Source organism: Pelobates fuscus, chromosome 1 (assembly GCF_036172605.1).
Source record: "Pelobates fuscus isolate aPelFus1 chromosome 1, aPelFus1.pri, whole genome shotgun sequence".
NCBI lineage: Eukaryota > Metazoa > Chordata > Amphibia > Anura > Pelobatidae > Pelobates > Pelobates fuscus.
The window spans coordinates 150,394,896-150,409,593 of NC_086317.1; the positions used below are offsets into that span (position 1 = coordinate 150,394,896).

Below are 14,698 nucleotides of genomic sequence, written 5' to 3' on the forward strand. Positions count from 1 at the left end.
CTCAGGAGATGTTGCTGAACACATATTTGGGTGTTCTTTGACAGTAACCCTTAAAGTTCTCAGTACATGTATTCTTAAATTGATATTTGTGTCAAAACAATCACCAATTATTATTATTTTTTTTAATTTGGCATAGATTGGTGGTAAAATGGTTGCATGAAAAGAGTCAAAATATCCCAAGTTTAATACCCTAGGTTGTCTTCTTTTAAAAAATATATACATGTGAATTGTTATTCAGGTATTCCTGACAGATATCAGTGTTACAATGTAACTTGTGTTAATTTAAAAAAAAGGTTTGGAAATAGAAAAGTGCTACTCGTACTTATTGCCCTTTAACTTTCCAAAAAAATCTAACAGCATGTTAACGTTGGGTATTTCTAAACTCAGGACAAAATTTAGAAACTAGCATGAATATTTTTTGGCGGTTGTAGATGCGTAACAGATTTTGGTGGTCAAAGTTAGAAAAAGTGTTTATTTTTTATTTTTCATGATATTTTATAATTTTTTTTATAGTAACTAAATGAGTAATAGTAAATGAGTAAGAGGAAAATTACAGCTAAACACAAACACCACAGAAATGTAAAAACAGTAAAAAAATTGAAAAGCGGTCTGTTCACTAAGGGGTTAAACAACTCCCAGAACACTGGTGTTTAAGGGTAGGGGTATCTTCATCTAATATTTGTGGAAAATAGAAAAGATAGAGATTCCAAATTGACGGGTGAAATGATAAATTAAATGGTTATAAGCTAAGATATATGGAATAGAGTTGAGAAACACAAACAGTCATAATGATAGGGGAATTATATTCCTTAATGTTGGCAAATAAAAAGTTAAAACATAAATGAAAAGTGAAAAATGAGGGGGCCCAATAATCTAAGTCACTCTGGCGTGAGGAATTAATGTTGTATTCTTAACGCTATACTGTTTCCTTAAAGCGGCACTGTCATGCCGAATCCCGTTTTTTTTTTAACCCCCCTCCCGCCTCCACTACATCCAATCGACCCCCTAGTCACCCCCAAATGCCCCTAAGCCCCCCACATTACCTCTTTTAATTCTTAATCTTCTGCCCCGATCTATATTCAGGGCGCCGCCATCTTTGTGTGGGTAGGTGAAGTCCCTGTGGGACACGTCATCTACCCACACTACAAAGACTGTGAGATTCCCGCACATGCCCAGTGAAACACCTGGACATGCGAACGGGAATTTCATCTATTCATTCATTCATCAGACAGACGAATGAATGAATAGAAAAAATCAGACGAACAAACTAACACTGTGTATCAGTGTTAGTTTGTTCGTTCAGTTTATTACAAGGAGGGAGCTACCGGCGTGCAGCTCCCTCCTTGTAATATGTAACTATAGAAGCGGCAGGGAGCAGTGCTCCTCGCCACTTCCTATGCCCCCCATGCCCCCCCCCTCACTCTATGGGGGTCAATATGACCCCCATAATAGCACAAGGGAGATTAAAATCTCCCCAATACCCCTACTCGCTATACCGCGAGTAGGGGCATGTCCACTAAACAGTGAGCAGCCTGTGGCTGCTCACTGTAAAAACAAAAACAAAATGGTAATAAGGGGGGGACCTACTGTCCCCCCCCCGGCCCCCACCCCTGCGCGGTGGGTGGGGGCCCTAATAAAACAATAAGGGGGGGGTACCTTCTGTCCTCCCCCCCGGCCCCCACCCCTGAGCGGTGGGTGGGGGCCCTAATAAAACAATAAGGGGGGGGACCTATTGTCCTTCCCCCCGGCCCCCACCCCTGCACGGTGGGTGGGGGCCCTAATAAAACAATAAGGGGGGGGGACCTACTGTCCTCCCCCCCTGGCCCCCACCCCTGCGCGGTGGGTGGGGGCCCTAATAAAACAATAAGGGGGGGGACCTATTGTCCTCCCCCCCGGCCCCCACCCCTGCGCGGTGGGTGGGGGCCCTAATAAAACAATAAGGGGGGGGACCTACTGTCCTCCCCCCTGGCCCCCACCCCTGCGCTGTGGGTGGGGGCCCTAATAAAACAATAAGGGGGGGGACCTACTGTCCTCCCCCCCTGGCCCCCACCCTTGCGCGGTGGGTGGGGGCCCTAAATGACCCCCCCCCCCATTAAGGTGACTAGGGGTCCCAAGCCTCTAGTCACCCCCCACCCAAAACATTCTATCCCCTACCTACCCCCCTCACCCTAAAAATAGTGAGGGGGGAATAAAATAACTAACCTGTAAAAAAAAAAAATTTAACTTACCATTTGACGTCTTCTTTTTTCTAAATTCTTCTTACTTCAGCCCCCCAAAAGGCCAAATAAAAATCCATAAACCCGTCGCACTTTAAAAAAAAACAAAAAACGAGCGCAAACAAAAATTAATCCATCTTCACCCATGGAGGGCACGCCGCGTACTGAGCTCCGCAGGGCGGGTCAAGGCTTATAAAGCCTTGCCCCGCCCTGCAATTAGGCTTAGAACACAATGATTGGTTGGTTTAAGCCAATCAGAGTGTTCTGTGTCATTTTACACAGCGTGGGAAAATTCAAAAGAACTTTCCCACGCTGTGTAAAATGACAGATCACTGTGATTGGATGGTTTTCAAGCCATCCAATCACAGTGCTCTGTGTCATTTTACAAGCGTGGGAAAATTCCAAAGAACTTTCCCACGCTTGTAAAATGACACAGAGCAGTGTGATTGGATGGATTTCAAGCCAACCAATCACAGTGCTCTGTGTCATTTTACACAGCGTGGGAAAATTGAACTTTCCCACGCTGTGTAAAATGACACAGAACACTGTGATTGGATGGTTTGAAATCCATCCAATCACAGTGCTCTGTGTCATTTTACAAGCATGGGAAAGTTCTTTGGAATTTTCCCACGCTTGTAAAATGACACAGAGCACTGTGATTGGATGGTTTGAAAACCATCCAATCACAGTGATCTGTCATTTTACACAGCGTGGGAAAGTTCTTTTGAATTTTCCCACGCTGTGTAAAATGACACAGAGCACTCTGATTGGCTTAAACCAACCAATCATTGTGTTCTAAGCCTAATTGCAGGGCGGGGCAAGGCTTTATAAGCCGTGACCCGCCCTGCGGAGCTCAGTACGCGGCGTGCCCTCCATGGGTGAAGATGGATTAATTTTTGTTTGCGCTCGTTTTTTTTTTTTTGTTTTTTTTAAAGTGCGACGGGTTTAGGATTTTTATTTGGCCTTTTGGGGGGCTGAAGTAAGAAGAATTTAGAAAAAAGAAGACGTCAAATGGTAAGTTTAATTATTTTTTTTTTTTTACATGTTAGTTATTTTATTCCCCCCTCACTATTTTTAGGGTGAGGGGGGTAGGTAGGGGATAGAATGTTTTGGGTGGGGGGTGACTAGGGGCTTGGGACCCCTAGTCACCTTGATGGGGGGGTTCATTTAGAGCCCCCACCCACCGCGCAGGGGTGGGGGCTAGGGGTGGGGGCTAGGGGGGAGGACAGTAGGTCCCCCCCCTTATTGTTTTATTAGGGCCCCCACCCACCGCTAAGGGGTGGGGGCCAGGGGGGAGGACAGTAGGTCCCCCCCCTTATTGTTTTTGTTAGGGCCCCCACCCACCGCGCAGGGGTGGGGGCCAGGGGGGGGAGGACAATAGGTCCCCCCCCTTATTGTTTTATTAGGGCCCCCACCCACCACTCAGGGGTGGGGGCCGGGGGGGAGGACAGTAGGTCCCCCCCCTTATTGTTTTATTAGGGCCCCCACCCACCGCGCATGGGTGGGGGCCGGGGGGGAGGACAATAGGTCCCCCCCCTTATTGTTTTATTAGGGCCCCCACCCACCGCTCAGGGGTGGGGGCCGGGGGGGAGGACAGTAGGTCCCCCCCCCTTATTGTTTTATTAGGGCCCCCACCCACCGCGCAGGGGTGGGGGCCGGGGGGGAGGACAGTAGGTCCCCCCCCTTATTGTTTTATTAGGGCCCCCACCCACCACTCAGGGGTGAGGGCCGGGGGGGAGGACAGTAGGTCCCCCCCCTTATTGTTTTATTAGGGCCCCCACCCACCGCGCATGGGTGGGGGCCAGGGGGGAGGACAATAGGTCCCCCCCCTTATTGTTTTATGAGGGCCCCCACCCACCGCTCAGGGGTGGGGGCCGGGGGGGAGGACAGTAGGTCCCCCCCCCCTTATTGTTTTATTAGGGCCCCCACCCACCGCGCAGGGGTGGGGGCCGGGGGGGAGGACAGTAGGTCCCCCCCCTTATTGTTTTATTAGGGCCCCCACCCACCGCGCAGGGGTGGGGGCCAGGAGGGAAGACAGTAGGTCCCCCCCCCCCCAATCTTTAACCCCCGCGCAGGGGAGGAGGGGTGTTTATTAGTTTTTTTTTGTTTTTTGTTTTTTACAGTGAGCAGCCACAGGCTGCTCACTGCTTACTAGACATGCCCCTACTCGCGGTATAGCGAGTAGGGGCATATTATTTACTAATACTAAGTAATCTTTACTTAGTATTAGTAAAGTTGGCTGAAAGACCAATTCAGGTATTTTAGCCTTTTAGTAGATAGCTCCCTGATACCGTGGGAATTAGGGAGTTATCTACTAAGCGGCTGCAAGATGCAGCCGCGGCAATGAATAGGATCGGAGTTTCATTCATTAGAATGAAATTCCGATACAAACAAAGTACCGAATTGCATCCTAACACCAATGGAGAAACAGTGCTCATTCTGTTAGGATGCAATTCGGCAGTTTTGCCGGCGTTCTGTCTAAGTGACAGGACGTTCGGCAATACTGACAGGAAGCATTGTGGGAACAGGGAGGAAAGCTAGGGATCATGGGAAAATTGCTCTGACCAGCGGAAATGAAGCACACTTTGCTCCTCCGCTGGTCAGAGCTGGTCAAGCGGAGGAATCCCATAAGACAAAGAGTCCCTACTTTGTCTTATGGTTTTAAAGAAAACTAAAGAAGACAGGAAGAAAAGAAGAACAGATCCTGAGAGAGGGGGAGAAGAGGAAGAGATTGAGGAAAGGTAAGTTCGGCATGAATAAGGAAAGGTCATGCAAAACCATTCTCCACAAACATAGTCTCACACTATCTTTCACGAGTTCCCACAGAAAGGCAAACCATGTTTCTCTATTAAATTTGACTTTTATCCCGTATGTAGATTTACTTGTATGTTGCATGACATATTTGACATTATACACATCTATACAGGTTCAACACAAATAACTCTCTGGGGATCTCTTTTTAATAAGACTTTAAATAAGTATTAGGCATTGAGATTTGAGAAGTGCTAAAGGATAGTTACAATAGGATTATTATAGATATTCAATTCAATACCTGTAAAAGATGGAAACCATAGACATATAAATGCAATCTTTATTTAAATGAAGGGTTTATATTATCCAGTTTATCCAGTGCTATAATTGGAAATATGAACATTAACAATATATTCTCAACCTTGGGAGACTCACATCTTGATTTAATATTAAAATGTTCCACTTTTGGAAGTAAAATTAGAAAAGTATTTACCAAGAAGAAAACGTGTGTAAAGCCTATAGAGCAATCTGATAAAACAACAGTGTAGACTGAACAGAAATATAAAAACACAGTTCACTAAATTGTCAGATTTGACCGGTACTGGCTGATTCTATTAGCTACAAGATCCTTCAATAATTGTATTTTCTTGGTGCAAGCAACAGTATCCAGCTTCTTTAGATATAAATAGTTACACGATTACCTAAGAATGGCAGACGCATACAAGGCCAACACATTTAATGTTAACAAAGATATAGTTCCATCAAATAATTTTACATGATCACTTGATAAGGGATATATTTATGAGTGTAAATCAAAAGGTGAATCATTACACAGGAATATGATGTACAAACAATACTTAAATACATGTATATAAATACCACCACATTATTTTAGCACCCATAGGTTTACTGAGTGGTTTTGATATCACACACTGCTGTAAGTGGTTTGCCATGTAAGATCTCACCTTACTAAACTCTTCCTCTTGATTCTCCTTAGTCAACCAATTTTCTTTCCTGTTATCTACGTAGAGTCATGCTGGTCTTAAAGATACAAACTAATTATTTATTTTAAATATCTGTTTAGTAGATATACCCCAAGTAAATGCATTTAATTATGCACCTTGACGGTATATCTAAAAACAGCATGCAAAAGCGGCAGATCTCGTCTGAAGCTTTTGCAAGAACTTCCATTCTAACCCCAGATTGGACTTTCTGTGGCTGTCCAATCACAGACTTCACAATGCAGCTCAGCTAGACGTCTGTGGAAGGCAGGTGCTCTGTGCAGTTGTTGGCCTCTGTAAGTTTAACTTCACTGAGCTAAATAATCAGTAAGAAACTGAACTGGTTGTTTGACAGCCAGGAGTGTTACAACGTTTTGTTTTTAAAAGTGCCAGATTCTATTCAAATTTGCACTTTTTGTAAACGGGAAAAAAGAGGACACTCTTCCCCCATAAAGCATGTCAGCAAGCTAAGGTGCTTTAGAGTTGTGGAGTGTCCCTTTAAAAATACTCACCTAAGTAATCTAGGGTACACCAGAATAGGTAAAGCAGGCAAGCATGTGGGTATGTAAAGCTTTACTAGACTTTATAGTCAGGAAGTGACACCCAAAAGAGGTAATTTTGTTGAGTAGAAGTCAAGTTCAAAACCCACTTTCAATAAAGTATTGTAGTTAAAGTTAACATGTTTGAGCTTTACCTATCTTACAACCTAGGTTTTAATCTCTTTAACTATGCCTAGATTTCTACTTGCTCTGAACCTACCTGAGGTCTCAACTTTAGCCAACCTTGGGACTTGCCTTAGCAGAGTTGACCTTTATATTGAAGTACTAGACCATCACATCTGTTTCATTATTGTCAATTTCACTATAAAAGTTCTATTTGACTTTACAATGCCAAGCCTATCCTGAACCAAGACACAGGTAAAGACAGTCTGGCAAAGCTTCTTCAAGATTCTGGGATAGAGAAGCTCCTGGGGTCTGTAGGCTCAAATATACCCTTTGGGGCTTTCACGTGGGAAATATAATAAGTAACTGTTTATTTAATAAAGTGGACAATCCGTATTTATTTTGGGTGTAGATCACAAGGACTATATTATCATTGGTTCTTCTCATTTTCTTCTGTTTTGCTGCTAGTCTTGTCATCTATTCTTGCCTTTGCTTCTAGGAAATGTGCCAATTCGACTTTATTGTTAACCTTGGTACTGAAAGCTTGCTGTTCCTGGGTCCAGTTTAAAATGTAACATGCCAATACCCACAAACACAGAATTAACTTTCATATTGATCAGTCAAGGGCCAACAAATTAGAAAGCAGTTGAAGTGTTCAAGACTATGTCCCAACCCAACCAATCCAAGTGGGAAAAAGAAATATTTACATCACTATATCAACAAGAAACCTAATTGACTGTCATGCTATTGCTTAATATAGACCCTTTGACATTAACTAGTTGAATCACCAAGCTTTGATTTCACATTGAATTCTAAGCACAAATGTATTCCTCTACGGAGTTTGGGGTTTGTGGCAATCACCAGTATTGGGCTAAGTGCTGAATAAGAGGCACATAGAAACACGCGCGCGTCATTGACATCACCACTTACATTATACAGAGAAAGAGTGTATATCCAAACTGATGTGTCCATCCCAAATAATGCCACATAAAGGGCCACTAAAAAAATGACTGCCCTGGAAGCCCTGTACTCAACTGACTTCCTATTATCTTTATCTGAGCTTCTCATGCCTTTCATTGTTTGTTGATGGTGAAGCAACATATACACAATATATAGACTTGCTAATACCATCAGTCCTACTACTATGATCTCCCTGACCACAGGAAACACCCCATTAAGAATATATGCTGTATAATTCCTAAAGTCACAATCACAATACACCAGGTGCAGAGTGTAAAGAGAGACAGTAACATTCCCCCTAGCTTGGCAATAAATCATTCTCGAAGGATACAGAGCAACATTTAAGCAAAAAAACACAATTATGATCATGGTAACATTACTGGGTACTTTTTGCTTCAGAAAAGTCCATAGTTTGTTTGCTGGAGCGATAACAATGCACTGGTGACAACTAAGCAGACTGGTAATACAGATTGCCATGGCCCTAGACACTCTATAGGTAAAAGAGACCAGCTTGCACTCCGTGTCACTTAATAAATTTTCTATACCAAGAGCTTCAAGAGCCTGTGGTATGACTCGGTTGAGAACGAGAATTAGATTTACAAATGCTAGACCCATTAGGATTTTATTTGCTGGTCGGAGTTTCTGTTCTTTCATCCTGAAGTGGAGAAATTTTATAAGGATGAAGAGATTTCCAGGTATACCTATCAACACGAGGATAGTAAAACCAATGCCTTTAATAAGGAGACCGGTTTCCATTATGTTTCTAACAGTGAGGTCAAGTTCCTGCAATAAGATACATAAATTAATTTACATTTAAGTTAAATAGCATTCAAAACTATTGCAATATATTTGGAGGACATAAGCAACTCACTTACAAAAGTGTGCTGACAATTCAAACTATCTAATTCTAAACTATCAGAAATAACTTTGCTCGTAATACAGGAGACAGCTTGTCTTATGTCTTAACAGGGGTGGCCAATGGTAGCCCTCACCCTCCAGCTGTACTTAACCAGCTGTTAATAGGGCCAGATTTCTGCTTAGGCAGAGCAAGTCTGTTTAATGTGTGTTTCTGGAGCTTAAGTGGACTAGTTACGGAGAGATAAGTACCAGGAATCATGCACAGTGTCCTCAATCATTCCGCCCATGTTTGCTAACAGGGCAGCTGAAACATTTATAAAGTGTGTAGAACTTGGTGCTGTCCCAGCTCCTCACAGTGTCTGTGTGAGGCTGGACAGGAAGTAGAAGAGATAATTTTCCATTTGCCCACTAGCAGCCTCTCACACAGGAAAGGCCTTGAAGGAGAAGTAGAGACAGCATGGGATGATACACACTATATAACAGCAACTGCAGCTGTGGTGGAATCTCGGTAAAAATAAATTTATTAGGCCAAGATTTCCACGTGGTATGTGCACGTGCATATGCTGATGTATCGGTCGGTTGGTTGCACGTGGCAACGATACAATCAGTAGTGTAAGGAACAAGTGTAGGAATACAGGATATACGAGTATTCCCCTCCTCCATTGTGCTGGCAAGCCATGTGGTCAAACAGGAATTTAGTCTCTATTCTGGTGATTGGGTAAGAGTACGTGTAGGTGGAACTGATTATAGGAGGAGCTATATGTCTATATAAGGTGCCTACACTGTACGATCAGGGTTCAGATTTTAGCTGTTTTTGGTGACATTAGTCCCTCTGAGTCCCGGTCAGTGAATCGAATAAAGATCTCTTCCTTCCTGAAGAAACCTGCGTCCATCTCTCTTTGCTTGGCTTCCGTCAGTTTCTCCGGTATCATTTGGTGCATTGGCTGGGAATCTCATCGTTCAACGGTAGCTGAGAGCAGAAGCGTGAGACGGCCTATCTTTGCTCACGCTCCCTACGGCTGCACCCCTGAACTTTTGCGTGGACCTCCCTTCGTCTCGGCGCCACTGGTCTGTTGTCCAGGAGATCATCGGCCTCTACGTAGTAAGTGCTGGGGTTCCCCCGTCGATGAGTGTGAACTCAGGTTCTGGAACGAGGAGGTAAGACGACTACTGTTTTAGACGGTGGACCCACTAGGGGTATTGGATACCGATTGTGCGGTAGGCCCATAAGGGGTTTGTATTGTGTATGGAATTGGCCCCCTCAGTAGAGGGAAGGAGCGAAGGCGCACCGCTCATAATTAAACGCCCTGTAGTCAGCCCGTTTAATCTTGGTTTGGAGTCAGGCCGGGTCCTGTGTAAATAGCCCAAGCCGGACACCGGTGTCTTGTCTAGACTAGCGTATCTAGGGTGTATATTTTGTTCACTAGGTCGGAGGGACCGGGAGACTAAGCGGAGCCTGTGTATATTCTGTCCGCTAGATCTCAACCTATCTTGGCTAAGTGGGAAGGCGTGTAAATTTGGAACCCACTAGACTATTGATAGAGTAGATAGACTAAGAGGGTTCTGTGTAAATTCCGCCCTCTAGTTCGCTATATGTGGTGCTTGGGCAGCGACGGCTAACCAAAACGGATGTAAATTGTTTTAGGTAGTCCCTCGAGGTACTGGCCAATAGATTAGTTGGGAAACTGTAAATGTGTTAAAATTATTGTAGTAGAGTGTATATCTTGCTAGATAGCGTGAGCTCTGCCATCTAGCGAGAGTGTGAATAGTGTGTAACTGTAAAAAAGCGAACGGTACCATAACCACTGACATGTACTATAACCACTGACATTGTGTAAAAATTACTAACAACTGTTGTCTTATGTTATATGTATAATACCATAACTGTTACTAACTGATCTGTGACTTTAAAACTGTATTATAACCACTTACTAACTTACCTTAACCACTGACTGTAAAGATGAGATTACTAGAATGTGATATAGTTGGTTAGTTAAAAGTTGATTTATAGTACGGATAATTGTAGAGACGATTTATGGTTACAGAGATAAGTATCTAGTGTTTGGTAAATCTTTGTGAGTGAGACGTCGTGATATCACTGTATGAATGAGAATTCTCTGCATGTTATCATGTGTATGTTTGGCGTAGCAACTGTGCCACATGGTGCTGTTGCCAGGGAAACGAGTGTGACTGTTGGAAGTGTGTTTGGGGTATTGTGTTTCTTTGTATTAGACGCTCCGTTGCCAGTATGGGTGCGTCTGCCTCTAAGATTGTTGATCCCTTGTCGTGTATGATGAAAAACTTTATAAAGGAATATGCTGTTTGTGATTATGGTGTAACACTGTCCCCCAAAAGATTAAAATACTCTGTGTAGCAGAGGAAGGCCTGTTCTGGTAACCAGTGTTCCTGTGGATCCTTGATCCAAATTTAATACAGCAGGTTTATATTGTAATAAATAATATGCTGGGGCTACACAGTAGTTTCTGTATACAGATTGTTGAAACACTGCTAAATGGATCAAGCTGTGCTAAGAGGAACAATGGAGTCCAGAACCTGTTTGTCCACTAAGGCCTTAATTTCACCTAGTTTGGACACCTCCCCCCTTGCATCTGATTACCAATTCATCCTCCAGAGCCAGAGTAGCCATTCCTCCCAAGCTAAAACTGGTATAGCTAGTATTTGCATTCCCCCTGCTCTATTGTCCCCGCCTACCCACATACCTATCTGTTCTTTTGTTTCAAACTCTTCTGTACCAACCCCCACTGATTACAACCCCCACTGATAGTTTAAATTTACAAAGAGACTTCCTTTTTGGTAGCAGTGTATTTTAGTATTGAATATTATTAACAGTTAAATTGTGAGGAGAATTCTTAACAATAGTAACTGAGATTACTGGATTAGATAATTCTCAGCAATAACATTGTACCATCATTGAAATAGCACTAAAAACTACTGAACAGATGCTAGAGTACACTTTTATCCTTTTTTTAGTTACTGGATGGGCCCCTCCCAGCTTTGTTCAAAATATCCCCTTTACTAAAATACAAACTGAGCTGTTTAATTTACCATAGAACTAAAGCTTTACTCAAGCCTAGATATTAGGGTGAACAGTGATTAAAATAAGCAATAATAAAATAAGCACATAATTAAAGTTTATCTGCTTCATTAGACTTTAAGGAGGCACTCTAGGGCCACCTACTGGCTATCTTCGGGAGGTACATTGATTTACATTGTTTAAAATATTAATGACGTATAATCATCTTTAACTCTATACTGACATACAATAGACAGAAGTAGGATTGATTACCCTCTTTTAATATATTTATTGCTATAAGGTTTTATTATGTATAAATATATTAAAAGTTAAGTTGTATTATTAGACCCATAAAGATTATTTTGATACAATTATTTACCCTTTGGTGACACCTACTAGTAGTTTTTTGTTTAACATTTTTTTATTTTATTTTTTTCATCTGCCAAATGCTGACTAGTAGAATTAGCTCACCCCCTTCCACCTACCTTACTACCCCTAGACCGGAACTTATTATAAAACAGTCTCGCCGAAGTCCCATATTAACCCGACAGATGACTGGTGCCCTCCAACCCCGACATTATCAAACGACTGACACCGGGCCCGACACATATTAACGGTGAGGGCCAGTTATAACATGCTAATCCCGTATTTGTCTATGTTCCCTTTACCACTACTGACTTATTCAACTGGGAGGCCACGTAGTAAAACATCAGTTCCTTTATATGCCTGAATGTCCAGTCCAACTTCTAGGACGAGATTTGATGTCGAAGTTACAAGCACAGATAACATTTCTGCCTAACGGAACAACATCCTTGAAGTTTAATGGACCCTCAGGTATAATGACCTTATCAATACCGAAGGAAGAAGAGTGGCGACTTTATACAGTGTTGACCAGCCAAAACCCTAAGAGTGATGAATCCTTGTTTAATATACCAGGAGTGTGGGTAGAGAGTAACCCACCAGGACTTGCTCGCAATATCCCACCTATACGGATTGAACTAAAACTTGGGGTTTATCCAGTGAGCCTAAGACAATACCATATTCCCCAAAAGGCAAAGAAGAACATACAGTCTTATTTGGATAAGTTCATAAGGTATGGTATCCTAAAATTCTGTACTTCCCCCTGGAACACCCCATTGTTGCCTGTTCAAAAGCCTGGGACAGATGAGTATCGCCCTGTGCAGGACTTGAGAGCAGTCAATGATGCGGTTGTACCCAACCCTTACAATCTGATGCTTTGATACCAGGTGGAGCAACCTACTTCACAGTGCTAGATCTTAAGGATGCTTTCTTTTGTCTTCGAATTGCTGCTGAGAGTCAACATAGCTTTGCTTTCCAATGGGAAGATGCTGTTACAGGTTCAAAGCATCAGATGACCTGGACCAGACTACCTCAAGGGTTCAAGAATTCACCCACCCTATTTGGATCTGCATTAAGCCAGGGTTTGCAAGATTTCAAGTCTATCCCAGGAGAATGTGTATTATTTCAATATGTGGATGATCTTTTGGTAGCGGCTGTTACTAAAGAGATATGCCAACAAGCCACTTATGATTTGCTTCACATTTTATGGAGAGCAGGATACAAGTTATCGAGGAAGAAAGCGCAATTGTGCCAGCCAAGTGTTAAATATTTAGGATTCCATATATCCGAAGGCCAAAGAATGATGGGACCTGAAAGAATAGAAGCAGTGTGTCGGATATCTATACCTAAGAATAGAAGACAAGCGTGAGAATTCTTAGGAGCGGCAGTATTCTGCAGGATATGGATTCCTAATTATGCAATATTGGCGAAACCTCTATACGAAGCTGTGAAAGGAACAGAACATGACCCCTTTTTGTGGACCTCTGAACAACAGAAGGCATTTGAAGATGTTAAGAAAGCACTAATGAGTGCACTAGCCCTAGGTCTACCAGATCATACACGTCCTTTCTATCTGTACGTACATGAGCAAAGAAGAAGGGGTCTGTCTCCCTTTGAAATTATGTATGGGCGTCCACCTCCCATACTAAGTTATCTAAGGGGGGACTTAAATTAGTTAGGTGAAGGAATTACTCGGCAGCAGGTAGTAGAGTTGGGTAAAACTATGGAGGAGGTGCAGAAATGGGTGCAAGATAGGTTACCTGTGAACATATATCCACCTGTTCATTCCTATCAACCAGGAGATCAAGTTTGGATAAAGGAGTGGAACAGTGTACCGTTGGGACCAAAGTGGAGGGGTCCTTATGTTGTTCTTTTATCTACCCCAACAGCTGTAAAGGTGGCAGAGGTGACTCCGTAGATTCATCATTTTAGGGTTAAACCAGCATCAAACTCTTGGAAAGCTATCCCAGATCCTGAGAATCCCTGCAAGATCCGGTTGAAGTGTGCAACTCAGTCGGAGTGACGAGGAGATATTGGGACATCTAGAGTAATTATAGAGATCAGCAAGTAGGTGTCTTGACGGCCATAATAAAGCCTGACCACCTGCCTACGTTACATAGTCAGAGTGTCTTGAAGGGATCTCTGTGAAGGAAAGTGAGGATCAGAAGGACTCCATTCTCTGCAGCCCTCACATTCCTGGACGCTGAGGTGCCATCGCACGGTCGAAGAGTTGGAAAGCAGATGTCAGGAGGAATGTGTTTAATAATGTGTATATGTGTGTTTTTAATTATTCAGGAAGGTAGAGGTACTGACACACCAGGCTGTGAGGTTTGCATTAAGACTACGAAAACCGGCAATCGCATTTCCCAGACCCTTATTTGGCATTCACAGTATGAGTGTAAAGGACATGTATCTAAGTGTAGATACTTAGGCATAGATTATAGTGTATGCCATTTAGGAGCAGGAGAACCTAAGTGTTTTAGCCCTGAGTATCAACCTCGTACAATTTGGTTGACTATTCGGGAATGGAGACTCACAGGGGACCCTGATAAATAAGACCATACTAGAAACCGTACATTCTCCAGGTGTTTCGCTATTTGATGCATGTAAGGCGATATCAGGTGGTAGAAAACCGTGGAATGTATGTGGTGATCTTACATGGGAAAGAAAGTATGGGTCTAATGATAAGTATATTTGCCCCAGTAGTAAGTATAAATATATAGATCCAAAATGCCCAAATAAAGAATACAATTATTGTCCGTATTGGTCCTGTGTGGGGTGGGCAACCTGGGGACAGACAGTAGATAAGGATATGATCGTCACTAAGTTGCCTACCAAGCCATATTGTAAGTCTAG

The 14,698-nt window shown here is 42.9% G+C and overlaps 1 protein-coding gene across 1 annotated transcript; it reads right to left on the minus strand.

The window, feature by feature from the left end:
• Positions 1-7,401: 7,401 nt before the first annotated feature.
• On the minus strand, positions 7,402-8,346 carry LOC134600747 (olfactory receptor class A-like protein 1). Its single transcript, XM_063445168.1, has one exon. It carries the CDS (start codon positions 8,344-8,346, stop codon positions 7,402-7,404), a length of 945 nt encoding a protein of 314 aa, XP_063301238.1.
• Between the last annotated feature and the right edge of the window lie 6,352 nt (positions 8,347-14,698).